This window comes from Mustela putorius, unplaced genomic scaffold, assembly GCF_011764305.1.
Source record: "Mustela putorius furo isolate JIRA1106 unplaced genomic scaffold, ASM1176430v1.1 tig00003942_pilon_pilon_pilon, whole genome shotgun sequence".
Lineage (NCBI taxonomy): Eukaryota > Metazoa > Chordata > Mammalia > Carnivora > Mustelidae > Mustela > Mustela putorius.
The window spans coordinates 13,734,617-13,752,514 of NW_025422087.1; the positions used below are offsets into that span (position 1 = coordinate 13,734,617).

General features: G+C 45.1%; 1 protein-coding gene and 1 long non-coding RNA gene across 5 annotated transcripts in view; one reads left to right on the forward strand and one right to left on the reverse strand.

The window, feature by feature from the left end:
• The window catches only part of WDR26 (WD repeat domain 26), a 43,583-nt gene extending 28,313 nt beyond the window's left edge, over window positions 1–15,270 (reverse strand). Inside the window, exons 1-6 of one of the 4 annotated variants that reach the window (XM_004761889.2) lie at window positions 14,473–15,266; window positions 12,542–12,641; window positions 12,388–12,444; window positions 6,719–6,855; window positions 2,634–2,731; window positions 1,374–1,530 (exon numbers count right to left, since the gene is read on the reverse strand). In XM_004761889.2, coding sequence (XP_004761946.2) covers window positions 1,374–1,530; window positions 2,634–2,731; window positions 6,719–6,855; window positions 12,388–12,444; window positions 12,542–12,641; window positions 14,473–14,873 — 950 coding nt within the window. In that variant the 5' untranslated portion in view covers window positions 14,874–15,266. Of the gene's footprint in view, window positions 1–1,373; window positions 1,531–2,633; window positions 2,732–6,718; window positions 6,856–12,339; window positions 12,445–12,541; window positions 12,642–14,472 lie in introns of all 4 variants that reach the window. The other 3 variants (XM_013061152.2, XM_013061150.2, XM_013061151.2) reach the window with 3 other exon arrangements.
• Window positions 15,271–15,585: 315 nt separating this feature from the next.
• LOC101679902 lies at window positions 15,586–17,609 on the forward strand. The gene is made up of 2 exons (XR_006603569.1): window positions 15,586–15,756; window positions 16,904–17,609. It is a non-coding gene; the product is annotated as an uncharacterized LOC101679902 (long non-coding RNA).
• The last annotated feature ends 289 nt before the right edge of the window (window positions 17,610–17,898 follow it).

Consider the following 17,898-nt stretch of genomic DNA (forward strand, 5'->3'; position numbering starts at 1 on the left):
GGAGCTATGAAGGATGAAGCCATATATCCTTTTAATCTAGTATCTCCTACCTCTAATTCAACTCAAATGAAAAGATTTAAAAACTCTCATAAGCAAGTTAAGAACAACAACAACAAAAAAGATAAAAAGGAAAAGGATCTCTGCTGACTTTGTTTTAGGACACTTTTTAAAAAATTATTTATTTATTTATTTGACAGGCAGAGAGGCAAAGCAGAGAGAGGAAGGGAAGCAGGCTCCCCACTGAGCAGAGCCTGATGTGAGGCTCGATCCCAGGACCCGGGATCATGACCTGAGTCGAAGGCAGAAGTTTTAACCCACTGAGCCACCCAGGTGTCCCTGTTTTAGAACATTTAAGACATAAACCATGTTACTACCCAATACGTTAAGATGAATGGCACTTAGTCACTTTAAGCCAAGAGCTCCACCAATCATCCTCAGGTTTTCACTGCATTTGGGGAGGGAGAGGTAGGAACTCAACCACTTGGGAAGCAGTCTGTGCACACTTCCTCCATGTCACCCGCAGTCACAGCGCTCACGCACAAAGCATCTATGGTTGTTTCCAAAGGCTGCATGTGGTCTACACTCTGGTCCTGCCTGCTTATACCACTTTCAGTACTTCGTCCATGAATTTTTACTAAAGAAACTGGCATGTGTACTACAACTGTTCATGTGCGGTTCACCAGACCCAAATCATTTCCCTTCTGAAGTCTGAAACATTTCAGAATTAATTTTCAGTATCTTAAAAAATTGAAGTTTGGCTTTAGTTTTGGAGATTGTTATCAAAATAGCAGGAACATTATTACTCCCAATATCTAAGGCGGAGCTGAATTATGGACATAGACAGGGTTAGTAACAAAACCCAACCCAGAAAGTTACTGCCTGTTATTCTAACCATTTTTAGTTTAGAGGGCAGGTTCTACTAAAAAGCAGAACTTCCATGAAGAACCAAGTATTTCCATCATCTTTATGGGCAGAAAATAATCAGGGCCATTGTCAAAATAGCCATAAGGTCCAGAAAAAGTCACTCTATGACTCCTGGCATCCAAGGACAGCAGAGCCTCTGGCTGCTGGCGTCCCTGCCCAACACCACTCATAAGCCCTTACAAAGATGGCCAGAGAGACCAAATGACCAACCGATACCCAGATGAGAAAGGAAAGCTCAGCTTTCCAGCTTCCCATCTTGAGATGCGGTCTGCTACACAAACACAAGCCAAATTCTCTGAAAGTGTCCACTTCAGGAAGTTCTAATTCTGCCCAGGAATGCTAGATTGGACATGAATGGTTTTGCAGCAAGAGGACAAAGTTCCAAAAAAGGAACATTTTAACCGAGTTCATACTGAGTCTGTAAACTATAGAAGAAGTTTGTCTCTTACCTACTACAAACATGATCTATAAGCAGAGACACAGAATCTAGATTATTATCAAGTTTGGTATTGTGATATAGGCACCGATCCCTTTGTAGTTCCACTGCCTGCCGCAGCAGGGTCTGTAAACGCCGGGGGGGGAGCATCACTGATGGTGGCAAATACGCTGTAAGAGAAGACATTTTTAAGAAAAGGAATAACAATAAACATTAAAAAAACCAAGACAGTATAACCTTTATTCACCCCCCTTCTGTTCCATTTGCCCCTGCCCTAGAAATCTCATGTCCCTTAGAGCAGTGATGGGAGGGGACACAGTGGGAACAGCAGCTACAGTTATGTTACCACAAAATGGAGACAGGAGGGCTTTACTTTGTATGTTAATTTCCAAAAACACAAAGCAACCCCCTGCCCAAAAAATCCTATTACCAAAAAAACCCCCCCAAAAGCCAATGATGATGAAGAGCAAATCTGCAGAAGACTATGTCCTGGAGATACCATGCATCCCTAACAGTGTAAGAGGAACCTCCCCACAACAAAGGGCCAGCTGACGAGGCGGGATAAGCGCCAGGTCTCATCAGATTGCTTCTAATGCCAAGGATCCTGTGAAAACTCAGGGAACGACTGGTGCTTTGACGTGGATAGCCATCTCTTCCAATCCTTCCAGGCCTCACACCTCCCCCACCACACAGTTTTCTGATTCTTAGGATCTCTACTGCCATACCCCAACGGGAAACACATAGAATAACATGATTTAATAGGAGAGGGAATAAAAAAAATGTTTTCTCTATAAAAGTGTGTAAAATAGAAGTATAAAAGTAGCAAAAATAAAACCCCTAATCTGGAAGTTATGTATATCATAGCTGGGGGGAGGGTGGAAAGGAAGACAGTTTATATAAACCTGGGCCTTCTTACTGAAATCAATAACTATTTAAAACACCTGTAGATTACATTTCTGGCTTCTGTATTTTTTCTCTCCAACCACAGCCCTTCTCACCCAATAAAATCTTAACTGGAACATCACCGCATAGTATAAATGAAGGGAGAACTGCTCTGGGACCCTCTCCTCTGACTCACAGGGAGGTAAGCTGCTTCTCAGACTCCAAGGCAGAATCTGGAAACCTTTACTTTAAAGGGCTTAATGGATTTTCCCTTCTTCCCTACATAGCCGCTCACTGAGAGCATGTCTGGATGCAAGTCTTCCTGATCAATTCATAGTATCTATTTCTAATTAAGAGAAAACACAGAAACACCAAAAGGTAAGACTCTTACTCTGCAGTTTGTCCAACAGCTTGGATCGGGAAGCTGTTCCTTTGCCTTCCCATTCTGCTTTTGCACGTAGGTCTTCTGCATGGCTACACATCAGATACCTAAAAACAGGATAGAGAAAGCACCAAATATCAAACCCTTTTCCTTGGGTAACATAATGATAATGACAATAATAATGATAATAATAATAATATAATTTTTCATAATTGAAAAATTTTAACCATACTTTTACTAAGAAACATATATCAAGTTTTTACTAAGAAATACATACCAAGAAACAATTTCTACAGTGGACTCAATTCATTAACACACCCCAGCATGTGGATGTATTTATTTCTAAGATTAATAAAGCACCATTACCAAGTATATAATGTTACTGTCAAGACATATGATCACATTAGTAAAACACGTCCGTCCCCTCTCCTGCCAGCCCACGTCATGCTGCGTACACCGCTCTCACAACACACCAGGCTCAGCCCCAAGCACTCAATGTGTACTACTCTACTGGCTGGGCACCAATATCCTGGCTGAGGCCAGCACTGGCAGGCTGATTCACAAACGAACCACCCAAGGCCCAGAAAGCCTGAGTAACCGGGTGAGGGTGAAGACGCAAAAAAGGGGCTTGAAGCAATGGCCATGGTCGCCAAACTGTGAAAGAACCAAGATGCCCTTCAACGGACGAATGTATAAGGAAGATGTGGTCCATATACACTATGGAGTATTATGCCTCCATCAGAAAGGATGAATACTCAACTTTTGTAGCAACATGGATGGGACTGAAGAGATTATGCTGAGTGAAATAAGTCAAGCAGAGAGAGTCAATTATCATATGGTTTCACTTATTTGTGGAGCATAACAAATAGCATGGAGGACAAGGGGAGATTGAAAAACAATCTGAGGGTTTTGAAGGGGCGGGGGGTGGGAGGTTGGGGGAACCAGGTGGTGGGTATTGGAGAGGGCACGGATTGCATGGAGCACTGGGTGTGGTACAAAACAATGAATACTGTTATGCTGAAAAAAAAAATGAATAAATAAAAAAAAGAGGGCTTGAATTCAGACATTTTTAGCTGCAAAACTTGCTCTAACTACTATGCTAACTGACTTACTTCTCAGGAGGAAAACGACTCCCCCCGCCAAACCTCAGATAAGAAAAAAAAAACACTTCCGGGGGCACCTGGGTGGCTTAGTGGGTTAAGCCTCTGCCTTTGGCTCAGGTCATGATCTCAGGGTCCTGGGATCAAGCCCTGCATTGGGCTCTGTGCTCAGCAGGGAGCCTGCTTTCCCCCTTTCTCTCTGCCTGCTGCTCTGCCTACTTGTGATCTCTGTCAAATAAATAAATAAAATCTTAAAAAAAGAAAAAAAAGACAAAAAACCCTTCAAAGACATTTATAATAAGTTAAACAAAAACAACATACCTGCAAGAGTTTATCATAAGTGTCACTCAAGAAATGGTACAACTGGATAATCATCCTTGGGTCATCCTGTGAAAGGGATTGAGATCCCAAAGCAGAAACTCTGGGAACTGTTTCATCACTGTGCCGAAGGAGGCATAAATGCTAAAAAGTCATGGGTTCTGGAGAAAACATGAGGCCCTCTGCTGGGAGTGTGACCCTGACCTTGCTCTGGCTCTTCTTAGAGAAGAACGGGCTTTCAACGTAAAAGAAGTGAAGGCATTATTCAGACATGGAGATTAGACCTGGCGAGTCCTACTTTGTCTGGTACTCTGTTCTCAGACCTGTTCTTCTCACTTGTAAAAAGGGTATTAAATAGGGAAGTAAGGATTAACTAAGAGTATACGAAGTACTTGGTCCACTACCTGATATATAGGTAGAGCTTATAAGTATGAGAAGCCTCTCAGTTGATTTGAGTGTCACCTTCTCTTTTTCTCACCTGCATGAAGCAAACTGCATTCAGCATTGAGTAAGTTACTCACCTCTTACCCTGGAGCAGAGAACTACCTGCTCTCTTGCAATTTACTTAGTGTATGGTGTCTTAGCTGATAAGAACTTACTTTGTTTTAATGGCGTGAGTAACCTGACTGAATATACAAAATATAAAAGAAGCCAGGTATTGCAAAACTATTGGTTTCTAAAATAACTTTTTTGGGGGTAAAATTTATTATCAGCAATTTCAGAGAAATATTGTTCACTTTTTAAATTTGGCTAAAGACACCTATGATTGCTTTTGCCACTTTCGAAAATACACATTACACCTTAAGGGTTTCACAAGAATGTCTGTTTATGGGAAGCTGCGTGGCATGACTGAAAAGATGCTATGCCAGTGGGAAAAACCTCTAGGTCCTCATGCCAACTCCACATCTGGCCATCTTTACGCAACTTCCTTATGGGAAACAGTCAAGGGACAAACTGGGCGAAGTTCATTTCGGAATCAAAACTAGGTGATTAAGTTACATGTTCTATTACCAGAGCAAGAAAAAAATCGTCATGGGAATGGTCTTTAGGTGACAGAGAAATCAGACACCTTATTAAGGAGATAAACAGAACCAGGTAGTCTGTCAACTATAGACATAACATACTCAGCATGCTCCAGTGTCTGAAGATGCCGTGCACGCAGACCACGACTCAGCCATCAATCAGATAAGGCTTGGAAGCCGGGCTTCTGCTTTACCAGGCAGACTGGTTACTTCACTTCTCTGAGGTTCAGTTTCCTTTTCCTCAAAAATCCTAAAAATGAACCTTACAACACCTCCTCGGGTCCACTGTTTTGTCCATTATTTTGTATTTGAAAACTTATTATGGGTCAATGTTGTTCTAGAGGCCGGAGCCATATCATGTAATAAAAAATGATATAAAGAAAAAATTAACAGTGACATGACAAGAGAATGCCTGGTAGGTGGTTTTAGGGGAGGATATTCAAGCTGGGGCCTGAGCACCTAGTAGCCTGCTATGGAAAGATCGGGGAAGAGCAGTTAAGATAAAGGGAAGTGTGAGCAGCTTGGCCAGTTAAGGAACAGAAGAAACATTAATATCGCTAGAGAGTAAATGAAGGAAGGAAAAGATGGCAGGAAAAGGTCAGGGACTCTGCAGGCTTGAGCAGATTCTGGATTTAAGGGGGCTAGAAAGCCAGTGAGAAGTTTTAAGAAAGGGTTTAAGTATGGTATTAAAAAATTAAATAAAGAAATTAAGAAAACCATTAAGAAATGGTTTAATGTATGGTATTACTTATGTATTTATGTATTCATCTGGCTGCTGTGTGTAGTTAAGGGAGTGAGAAGGAAAGCAATGGGAGGCCACTCTAATGTTCTAGGAGACACGTTTATGGATTCACTAGAACAGAATTTGTGGAGATGGAGAGAAATGGACAAATCTGGAATATTTTAGAAAGGCCAACACATGTCAGAGTTAAAAGATTTAAGAAATGCAAAGATGAGGTTTGTTTTTTGTTTGGACAAAGGTCTTACCGCTAACCGAGATGGGAAAACTAGGGGAGAAGCAGGTGGGGGTGGGGGGTGGGGACGACAACTGGATTCGAGAAGCTCATTGTGGATAGGCCCCTCTGAGACACCCAAGTGGAGACCGTCAGGGAGGCAGCTGGATACACACACTGGAACCTGAGGTGAGAGCTTCTGGCAGAAACAGTATGCGATGGTGCAGCACAGAATGAGGGGACCTAGCGGGGTAAGTAGACTGAGAACAGATGTGGGGTCTGGATCCGAGGCCTTGGTCCCCTGACATGGAAAGAATGGACATGAAGATCAAGCGAGACCGTGTACAGGATATGCTCACTCAGTAAGGACCCGGGGAAGGACAGGTGCACGTTAGGGAGAGTGTCAGATGTGGTGCACTGGAAGGTTCTCCGCTCACTGTCTGCACAGAAGGGGATGCCACAAGGTTTTTATGAAAGACTATGAAATGGTGATAACCTATTTCTTCTTCCTAGTCTCATATGCATTGTTTCCCAGGAGGACAAGAGCAGCCTGAATGTGTTTAAATGACTGCATCCAGACAAACACCGTCCTGGGACGCAGCCCGATTCCCACCCTGGAGGAGCAGCAGCCGAGTCGGACCAGGAGGTGCCTCTGTCACCCGGCATCCAGAGTCACCCAGTGTCCGGAGTGGCGTCCTTACCCGCTGAGGACATGAATGCGCTCCGTGTTGTACTTCAGGGGCGTCAACTCGCAGCGCAGAACGTGAAGGGCCTCTAGGACCTTGCCATCCTCTAGGTACTCCAGGTACTTCTGCTGCAGCAGCAAAAACTTCATCCTCTGACAGGACAGAAAGCAGCGGTCAGGGGAAAGAAGCTGACGGAAGGTTCAGAAAATGTTTGTGCCTAAACAGAACAGTAGAAACCATTCTACTATGCCCTTTGATAATCACTTCTTAAAACGCTTTAAGATGATTCAAACTATTTTGGTTTAATATAGTCACAGTACATTAAATGTTGACTTTGCTCAATTCCACGTCTTAATAAAACTCTGCTTTGAACCAATAATCTCAAATTAGGTAAGACCATTAGCAACCAAGGATCACCAGAGGAAAAAATGAACTCTGCCCTTAGAACATTCACCTAGAATTGTATTCTTGCATGAAAATTCAGAACCCTTCCAGGTATTCTAAGTTTGTTTTACAAGTCTGACTCTTACAATAGGGCTTTAAGGGATTTTATGACACAAGTTTTGAAAAGAGGGCAGAAACACTGGTTAATGGGAGTACAATTACTTAAAACCTGCAATGTGTCAGAAGGAGCAAGCCGAACACCAAGCAGAACTAGAGGCTTGGGGAAGAGGTCCCGAAGCATCAGGAGTGCCTTATGGAAGAAGAGCTGTCCAGCAAAAGGCCTAGAGGTCCATGCACAGAGTGGGCCAGCGTGAGTCTAATGGCCTCGCCCTTGCTAGGAGGTCTATGACAGAAGGCTGAACTCTAAAGTTTGCAAAAGGAGTATTCCTCTGTGTGTTCTGTTCATAGCCTGCTCGCTGACGCATTTAACTACAGGACACAGGCAAAAATGACCAACTCGTTTCTCCCAAAAGGACAAACTGTTTCTAGCTTGTGGTAAAGCACTTTCGCACTGAGTATTTTCCTGAAATGTGTTTGGCTCTAATACTCTTTAATGTCCCTTTACTCTATTATGATACTTTTAACTGGAAAGTGATCATCATGATCTTAGCAGCTTTTCTGTGAGGAGAAATACTTATGACTATCAAGCTGAAACTTTTCTACAATAGAAGACCACTGCTCGGAGGGACTCTTTCATCTGATCTGCTACCTTCGGCTCTGGAGCAAGCCGACAATGCAGGTACGGATGTCAGTGGATGGAAAATGTCAGCCATATTTAGAGACCCCAAGGCATACAGTGGTCAAGATTTTGAACCTACTTAAAAGAAAACACCAAACAAGAGCTTTTTCTTCCTCAGTAAAACATTAAGTATACATATATTGTTCCAAAATGGTGTGGAGAAATGACCATTTTTTCAGAGTACCATGAACTTCTCTGCAAGATTTTCTAGCTGGGAGTATTTAGAACAAAGGCCTACCTACAAGCCTCTAAAAATGGTTTCTAGGGAAAGTAAACAAAACAAACCCCGTCAGTTAAGGCAGGCCGACATTTAAACACTTCTTTTGTAAGATGCACTGCATATGTTTGGTGGTAATCTAAACTTAAATCTGTAACTAAAGAACAGAAAAAATTTCAAACTATCAGATGAGCTCCTATAACTCTAGAAAAAACTACCTTTACCAAATTTTACACATCAAGTTAGATAGACTAATGAACGCTTCAGAAACAGATCGGTTATTATCAAGATGCACTGAAAAGTGTGTTGCTGCATGTGGGGCCCAAAGTTAACCTGTATTATGTCAAAGAAAAAAATACTCTGATGTCCATCAGGTGACAAAAACCAAAGACTAAGTAAAACAATTTAAGAATCAAAGGATTTTACATCTGAAGTTCTTCTGGATATCCTCCCCATTTTATCACCCGAAAACAACCCATACTCTTTATGAAAGGCAGAGTTTATAGATTTCCCTCTACTGACACGGTCACATTTTCATTTCACATAGTGTTTCTGATTCAAACCTGAGAATCATGTTTAGCTGCACTATTTTTTCATTTAAATGCCACACAGAACTGGCCAGTATGTGTACTTGGTTTCTCCACTCAATTTTCTTAGCAATCAGAAATCTGGAGAAAATTATTTTCCATTATTTATTCTTGGGGGTGTCAACCATGAGGTCCTAGGTACAGCCCCCATTCCAGTGTGTGTAGGGACAGTGCCCCAAGTGCTATTTCCCCCTTATTTCCCCACCAAGATCCTGCTGGAACATGCTCCTGTCTTTCTACAGGGCAGGGCGGGGGCAGGCCAAAGGAAACTGTGAGGGGAGCCGACTCAAAACGCATTTCTGGACACACAGGGCACACTATAAAGACGGTGTGCAGACATTTTTCTAGGAGTCATTTTTTCCAGATTAAGACAAAGAATAACCTCACACAGGTATGGAATCCTGGTAGTGTGCACAGCAGCTGAGAGGCTGCTGGCCAAGCACAGCTAGAGATTTGGTTGAAAGATAAAATGCTTATTAAAAATCAGTTCAGTTTGTATTTGACACATATGGTACGGATGGAGAGTAAAACTGCATTTCACTTCCCAAAATGTGAACATAATTTCAAGAAAATAAACACCTTTCACAAATGATGTTAATAAAGTTTTAAAAAATCAGGCAAAACTGAAGTTTGTTGAGGTTGGGGACAGAGCTTAATGACCCCACCCTTTTTTTTTTTAAAGACCACAAGTTGGGCGGCACCTGGGTGGCTCAGTGGGTTAAAGCCCCTGCCTTCGGCTCAGGTTGTGATCCTAGGGTCCTGGAATCGAATCCCGCACTGAGCTCTCTGCTCCATGGGGAGCCTGTTTTCTCCTCTCTCTCTCTCTGCCTACCTGTGATCTCCGTCTGTCAAATAAATAAAATCTTAAAAATAAATAAATAAATAAATAAAGACTTCAAGTTTCCAAAATGAAGAAAAGAAGAAAGAGGCTGAGAAAACAAACTGCCCTTTATAGCTGCCCCCAGCTCCCAATGAGACCTCTGCGAGAGCACTTCTGTTCTCTGATCATCTCCTAGCATCTTTCGGCCCAGGGTGTCTGTCTGTCTCTTACTATCCAGCTGCACCGTGAAAGACAGCTCCACGTGGTAGGTCCTGCTGCTGTCGCGCCGCCCCTGATCCTACCCAATATTGGGACCGCTGTACCCTATCCTCCCATTGAAGTGTCCTGACCTATTCGAAGGAAAAGTCCAAGGCTTTACGGACTATATGGGGGGCCTTCCAGCTAACTCAGGAGTGGTTCTGACTAACTCTGCAATAAGGGTTATAACCAAGTTGTATCAATTAAACCATGACTCAGAGGAAAGGGGAAATGAATTATATTTAAACTATGGCTTTCAAAGCCCTATTTAACTTTAAAAAAACAGTAGTTCATTTCTGTATGAAATTAGTATTTGAACACTTTTTTAAAGCACATTTCTATTATACTAAAAGATAATTATGGATTTTAGATAGAGGAGTTTCCCATATTACTGGCCTCTACTACCCATCCAAACTCCCCTGACATGGTGAAGCACATCTGAACCCAAACTGAAAAATGTTGATTCAGGAGCTCACTTTCCAGAAAATCCAGAGCAAATTCTGCTATTGCTGGTACCATCTGACTGGATATCATTAAGAAATATGGGGGGTAGGTGGGGAGATCAGAGAGTGGATTGGGTCAATAAAAATGTTCAGGCTTAAAAAGGAAAATATAATTGTAGACTTGATTAAATCATCAAATGTGTCTGGGCACACAATTAAAATAATTATGCTAAAAAAAAAAAAAGTCCCAAATAGTTGACTTCTATGGTATTATTACAGTTACCCTGGGATTGGGTTCTTTTCTGGAGATAGAGTCGGAGAGGAGTAAATCTGAACACAAATTAGAAGGGTTAAAAAAATGCTGAACTGAATCTTAAACCTGGAACCCCTTTCTTTGTACAAATACCTGAACAGTTTGATGGTATGAGGCTTAGCCAGAGATTAACCTTCATTTTATCAGATGCTGGAATGTTCTATAGACTGAACAGGCTGTAAAAAGAAAGGACTCTTCCTCATCATCTACAAATTGCCTTTCCTGAGTTTACATGTTACTTCTAATGAAGGTTTCAGGTGAGATAGTCATAATCTAAAACCAACACAGTAGCCCTAAATTTCTATAAACAAGTAAGAAAAAATAGGAAGTGACCCTATTTAAATTTTTACTACTAAATTACAAACACAATTTGAAGTGAAGCTTTAAAAAAGGTAAACAATTCTTCCAAAACTCACACACTTAGTTTCTGTCTTTATTTTTGGGTCACCTTCCATTCCATCAGAGCTAGTAATTTATGAGAAACTGCCCAATTAAAATCCACTTAGATTCCTTTTTTTTTTAAACCCCAAACACACTGATTGGGAAAAATTTAAGTTGCTGAGAAATGTATAATCCTTCTAAATGTAGGTGTTTATTTTAACTTCTGTGTTTTCATTTTTTAATATTCACATGGAACTGGTCATTCCATGAGTTAATTTATTATCAATCACCTGATTCCACAGTAAGTAAAAATTTTAGTTTATATGTTCATACTTGTTTGCCTGCGGTCCATTCTCTAGAAGTATACATTATGGTATAAAATTATATTATGAATTTTAAAACTTTTGTAATTAAGATTCCCCCCCCAACAAAAAAAGGCCAAAAAACAAAAACAAGAGGCTCTATTAGGTTTACAAAGGCAGCAAGATTAATGTTTGACCCAATTAAAAAAAAAAAAAAATCAAAAGGTAACAGTAGTCATTTACTAATATTTAACAAACAGCTGGTTTCCCTACTTGACTTCCTATTGGCCTCCTTTCCCTCCCCCACCAGACAGGAAACTGCTTCTGACAACAAATGAATCAGCTAGAAGTTAAAAGGCCAGCAGCCAGCAGCTGATTCTTCATGGTTTCCAATCGTAGGCACTTAGAAAAACTTATCCTCCTCCTTTCCCTCACTGACATCTATAGAAGAATTAAAGCCTACCAGTAGAAAAGATTCAGTAAGATTTATGAAAGAGGCTAATAGGTTGGACTACTGAACTGATCTTGTCGGGGAAATAAGGCCTGTGAGTATAGCCCAATGGTCAAATCTGCACACAAACCCTCTACCAGCATCATCCACAATGTACACACTTGGACATTGTCAATGCACACAACTGGAATGCAAGAGTGGAAAATGGTGAGCACACCAAAGGAGCTGCTTTGAATTAACTTAATTCCCAAAGATTAAAAGAAACAACAACAAAAAAAAGACAAATCATGTACCAGCTACTTAAGGCTATAGGATACACACACATCCAAATACATTTCCTCTGCCAGCACATTCAGTATAAATAATGTGAAAGTATAATTTAGCTTTGATTCCACAAATATAAAACTGCTATTAACAGCACTGAAAGCATGAAGATCTTCCAATTAATTTTTAGAAGCTTAATTTATGAAATAGGTTCAAATGACACATTTACTAAACATGATTTTAAAAAGATAAAACTCAAAATTTTAAAACATCAACACTCATCTTGGTTTACAAACTTAATTACATGAACTTTAACTATTTTTAGGCCTTATCTCTTATAAGAGACAGAAACCTAGGATTATCAATAACCTATAAAAATAAGCATGAATGTGAAACTAAGAACAAAAGTGTATTTACCACAATTATTCCCAACAACGTTTGAGAGATTTCAAGTGCGCCTCTTACCACAATAGCATGAGGAGAATGCACTAAAGGCTTTAGTTCATTCAGGTCATTTTCTGCCTGCAAAAATTGGCATAAAAGAAAAACAAAAATGTCACAAAATGCACATTCCAATATATAATTTTAGCAGCACACAGCTCTATATGCCCTACTTTACCTTCTCCCAGTCTCCTTCCATGACATGATTTCGGAATTTGGTGGCAGAAGGATGTTCTAAACGACATCCTGACTCTTGCATGAGGAGATCAACAGTCTGGCTGCAGGAGAGATACAGTGTAAAAAAGACCTGGCCAACTTGTAGGATTCACTCTTCTAAATCAACTCATGTCCATAAAAACAGTTGCAAAAGTTTTCAAGCTAACCTCATGATGGAGAAAAAATAAATCATTTTTTTTTTTTTAAACTGTGCTTGGCTCAACAAACTTGCATTTTGAAACGGCCACCATGGAGTTTTATCTAGTCAGGTTAAAAGCCTTCTTGAAACCAGTTTCAAAATAAGTCTTCCAATTTTTACCATTTAACGCCTCAGAAGTTTAGTGAGGTATAAAATCTCCAAGAACACGTTGTAACCAAGTGGTTAAATAAATAAAAACCAGGCTTTCCCTACTAACCACGTTACAACAGTTCAAAAGATAGAAACTGTTAGCTCCAGACAAAGCAAGAGAGAGGACCTGGGTCAGGGACGGGCCTTACATCCAGACATGATGTTTGCACAGATATTCTACTAGGTCAATCTTCAAAATTAAAATAAATTCGGCATCAAAAATCACTCTCTTTCTCTCTATACTAAAAATAGCAAATTTACTATGGTGTAGGTTCCAAACAGTCACGAGTTATTTCCTCCTGCTGCTGTCAGCTTGCTTCTTGTCTCAATAACATGTTCTGTTAGCATTTACAAAATCTGTTTTCATACTAATCCTTCTCCTTAGGGAACAAAGTGAAATCTTTCAAAGACCTATTCCTCTTTGAGAGCTGAAAAAAATCTACCAAATGCAGTTTGTCTCATCAGATATTCTAATACCTAAAATCTTCACCAATTTTCCCTATTTGTGTTTATGTTTCAATGCTTTCTCATTCATCTCTGTTTATTTTTCAGCTAAACAGTGCCACAGTCTGCCAGAGAATCAAAATACTTGGGTCACTTTTAAAAAGTGCTACCCTCACTTCCCCTTCAGGGGAGAACAAATCTGTAAATCCAAAACTACACCTAGGCTAGCCCTAAGAGCTGCTTTTGGCCTAGGATTTGAAGCTAGGAAAGGAACTGCTGCATGTTTCCCCATTTGGTCTTCCTCTGGCTAGGCTTCACCCCACCATCAGGACTCCAGGGCACTCCCCACTCTGGTCCTACCTTCCACCACCCCCTCGCTTTTCCTTTGTGCATACGGATTGGTGGGTTCACCCTTTTTTAGGTGCACAAGGCCACCGATCTTGTATTTGAAAATAAACGATTCCCCAGATCAGAGTTCTCTTTCTCACAGGCACTCTCTTGGAATTCAAGAGGGATTTCAGACCGGTTAGTGGTAGGCCTCTCGCACATACACAAGGGCCTTTAAATGACATCAACAGGGCATTTCACTCGGTCGATCCCATCAGATTTATTCCACAACCTCCTTCCAAATTCTCCCAGCCTCTCAGTTCCCATGAACACTTGTAGGCGATTGTCTTTCCTGATTGGTAGTTGGCCTGGGTTGTCTGTCATAGTTGGGGGTGGGGAGGTGTCCCACAAAGATGCCTCTGAGATATACTTGAAAAACAAATCCTCCAAGGTTCATTATTTCCAGCAGCTCGAACGCACCCCTCCCCCACCACGCGAAGACACACTCCCGCATCTGTCTTTATTGACAGACAATTCAGCTCCGAAGGTGTTCGGGCAGGGGGCAATGTTCGCGCTTCCTGTCCCCCTCCCCGAGCCCGCCGCCGCCTGTCTCCGTCTCCCCTCTAAGCCCTGCAAGTCAGCTGCTCTTCCCCGTCCTCCCGGGGCCTGCAGCACGAACGCTCTCCCGGTCCGAGCTCCGTCCGGCCCCCCTCCCCCCACGCGGCCTCTGGCCCTCGGTCCGTCCACACCAGCCACCTGGAAAGGACACTTACTTGAGCCCTAAGCCATTCAAGTGCTGTCCTATTAGCCTAATGACATCCTCGTCGGACTGGGAGAGCCGCTTCTTCTTCTTGAGGCTGCTGCCCAGCTCTGGGGTGGCCGAGGAGGCAGCGGCGGCGGCGGCCGAGGCGGCGGCAGTGGCGGCCCCGCCGGGGACCCCGTTATTGACATTCAGGCTGTTGCTATTGTTGCTGGCGGCGGAGGGGGCGGAAGGCAGCAGCCCGTTGGCGTGGGCCAGGTCCCCCGCGGACGACGACGACGAGGGGGACGACTCCCCGTTCTGGGCCGACAGGCAGGCCAGCTCCTGGGTCTGTCCCTGGCCCCCGCCGCCCCCTCCGCTGCCGCCACCGCCGCCGCCGCCTCCTCCTCCTCCTCCTGCCCCGTTGGCCTGCATGATGCTGCCGCTGACCAGGCTGTGGCCGCTACTTCGGTGGGGGGCGGCGGCGGGGGCAGCGGCCGGGGGCAGTCCCACCACCACCACCACGGAGGAGGAGGAGGAGGACGACGACGACGACGAGGACGAGGACGACGAGGACGGAGGGGAGAGGCCTGCTCTGCCTGCCGAAGCCCCGGGCTCTCCTGCTCCCTCCGCCGCCGAGGCTCGGGGTTTCTTCCGCGGGGGCGGGGAGGCTCCGCCGGCGTCCGAGTCGGAGGAGGAGGAAGCGGAGGCCAGAGTTTCCTCGCCGAGAGAGGCCGTGGTGGGAAGCCGGCGGGGCGAGGCGGGGACCGGGGGAGGGTCGGGGCGAGAGGGCCGGGGGCGGGAGGGGTCGGGGCCGGGGCGGGAGGAGGGAGAGGAGGAGGGGGAGCAGGAGGGTCCGGGCCTTTCCTCCCCCCCCCCCCGGGCGGCTCGGAGCGCGGCGGGGGGCGCGCCGGGGCCCCGCGGGCGGCTGCGGGGGCGCGGGGCCCGCCGCGGGGCTGAGCCCCGGCGCTGGCGGCGGCGGCGGCGGGCGGCGGCGGAGGCAGCGGCCGCCTCGGCGCTCGGTGGCTGCGCTCCGCTCCCTGGTGTGTTGATTCTTCCCCCAGCTGCTGCCTAATGGAGTCCAGGCGCTCGCGTCACAGGAAATGCCTATACTGCCCTCCTCACTCACTTCCGGTGGCAGGTATGGAACCTATGGGGGGCCTGTCAGGAGGCACGTGCGCGCGGCGGCGGGGCCTCGGGGCGGGCGGCGGGCAGCGGGCGGCCCCAACCCCGACCCGCGATCCCGACCTCGGCCCTGGCCCCGACCCTGTCCCCCAGACCCCGGACCCCGGCCTCCCCGACGGCCGCCCTGTCAGGAGTAAGTGCGGCCGCCTCGGGCCCGGCTCGGGTTGGCGCGGGCCGGGGTCGCGGCGGGAGTCCGCGGGATCCGGGGTCGAGGGCGTCGGGGCCCGGGAGTGGGGGTTCGGGGCGGACGCGGGCCAGGTCGGGTCGAGGGGTACGTGGCCGGGGTTGGGGCAGTAGTCTGGGGGTCGGCGCGGGCCGAAGTCGGGGTCGTCGGGGCTGGGGGTCAGGGAGGCCGGAGTCTGCGGAGGTCGGGGTCCGAGCGCGTCCGGTCGGGGTCTCGGTTGCGGCTGAGGGGGGTCGGGGCCGGGGCCGGAGTGTCGGGGGCGGTGGGTCTTCGAGACCCGGCCATGGAGGCACAGGGCGGGCAGCCCCGGCGGCTCACCCAGAGGTCACCTGGACCAAAATCGGGGTGACTAGCCTCCTTGTCTTAGTTTGGAGAAACCCGAATTTCTGAGCGGCGCCCTGCCGTCGCGGCCGGGCCGCCCGCCCGCCCGCCGAGGTCTGGGGCGGTGGGCAGACCGGAGCCCGCGCCGCGCGGCCAGGGGAGGTGGGCTACTGCGGGAGAGCGGGATGGGCGCGGACACCTCGTCTTGGGCACCTGCCCGGGGGCAACCTCTTTCCCTTCCAGCCACCTCCACCGAACGTGCATCCCGAGTAGGGTTTGGACTCGGCTTGAGATCCCGTCTTGACAGTTGTAGGTGAAACGTGATGGTTCCGTGTCACTGTGACGTGCCCGTTTGTGTGCATGCAGAAATGCAGCCACAAAGACTGGGCTGAACCCTGACCATGGGTGAAGGGTCTGCATTACCCCAGACGATGGGGTATGTGTAGCTGGTGGCATGTATACCTGTGTACAAACATTTTCTCTGAAATTAAAATAAATCTTCCTTTGAAGTAGTTTTGTGTGGGAAAAAAAACGTAAATTGAACAGATGCACCTTCTAGTTCTGAAATTTGCAGTGTTAATAACTCAAGGCAACTTTAGGAAGGCCTTAGGAGACAGTCCCTTTAAATTTAGAAAAATGATTAAAAAAATGATGCTTATGAGAAATTAGTGAAAGAATCCTGAGCTCTATTGATCCTCAGACTGGAAGAGAGGAGAGGAAGTCTGATGCAGGAGCGTACACCTTTGTAGTTCTCATCTCTTAAATATGCTTCCAGGTGGCGGTGTAATTGCAAGATGACTCACGCTGGATGTTTTTATTCTCCTGAGACCAACAGAGTGCTAGGTGAGGATCAGAGGACACTGTCATTGTGTCCAGCAGAGCCTGAATTACTGGATGCTGGACACCTTCAGAGGTCCTGTGTGTCTGCGTGCTTTACAACCTTATTATTAAAAGTGTTACTGCTGATACAAAATTTTTGGAAAGTTATTTATTGGATAGGCTCCTAACAGTATTGAGGACACGCTTCTCAATAAAGTGTATAGTTTTTGTAAAGGAAATAATTACTTAGTGATTGCTGCAGATAAGGCCAACACTTCATTAACAGAAGTAAAAGGATGAAAAGAAACAGAAATGGCTCAGTTGCTGTCTAAACTTAATATGTATGTCCTGGCTTTTCTATTTTTTTGTGTGATCCAGACTCTTGTTAGAATTCTGAGTTTATGACACCTGTGTGCACACATTTCTCTCCTTGCTGAAATAGAGCAGGAGAACCTGGTGACTGAGCTCCAGGTGTTTTTAGAGCCAGCTTCAAGTCCGCATGCAGATGCACAATTATGGAATAGCTCTTTGCACAATCGGAGACTGTCAGAGCATTATTACCTCCAGGATGAAATCCAGTCTGTCTTGCTCTCTGCAGACTGACCTCAGGCTTGCTTTCTTTTCTTCCTTTTTTTTTTTTTTTTCTTTAAAATTTTAGGAAATACTAACATCTTTATCCTGGCATAAAGCAGTATTTTATACATTAACTCAATTTTACAAAAAAAAATTTTTATATACAGTTGTAAAGGAGCTGCTGCATGGATAGCTCCAATGTAAAAATGGATTGTATTTTAAAAGCTTGTTGAGGGGACGCCTGGGTGGCTCAGTTGGTTAAGCGGCTGCCTTCTGCTCAGGTCATGATCCCAGCATCCTGGGATCAAGTCCCACATCGGGCTCCCTGCTCAGCAGGGAGCCTACTTCTCCCTCTGCCTCTGCCTGCCACTCTGTCTG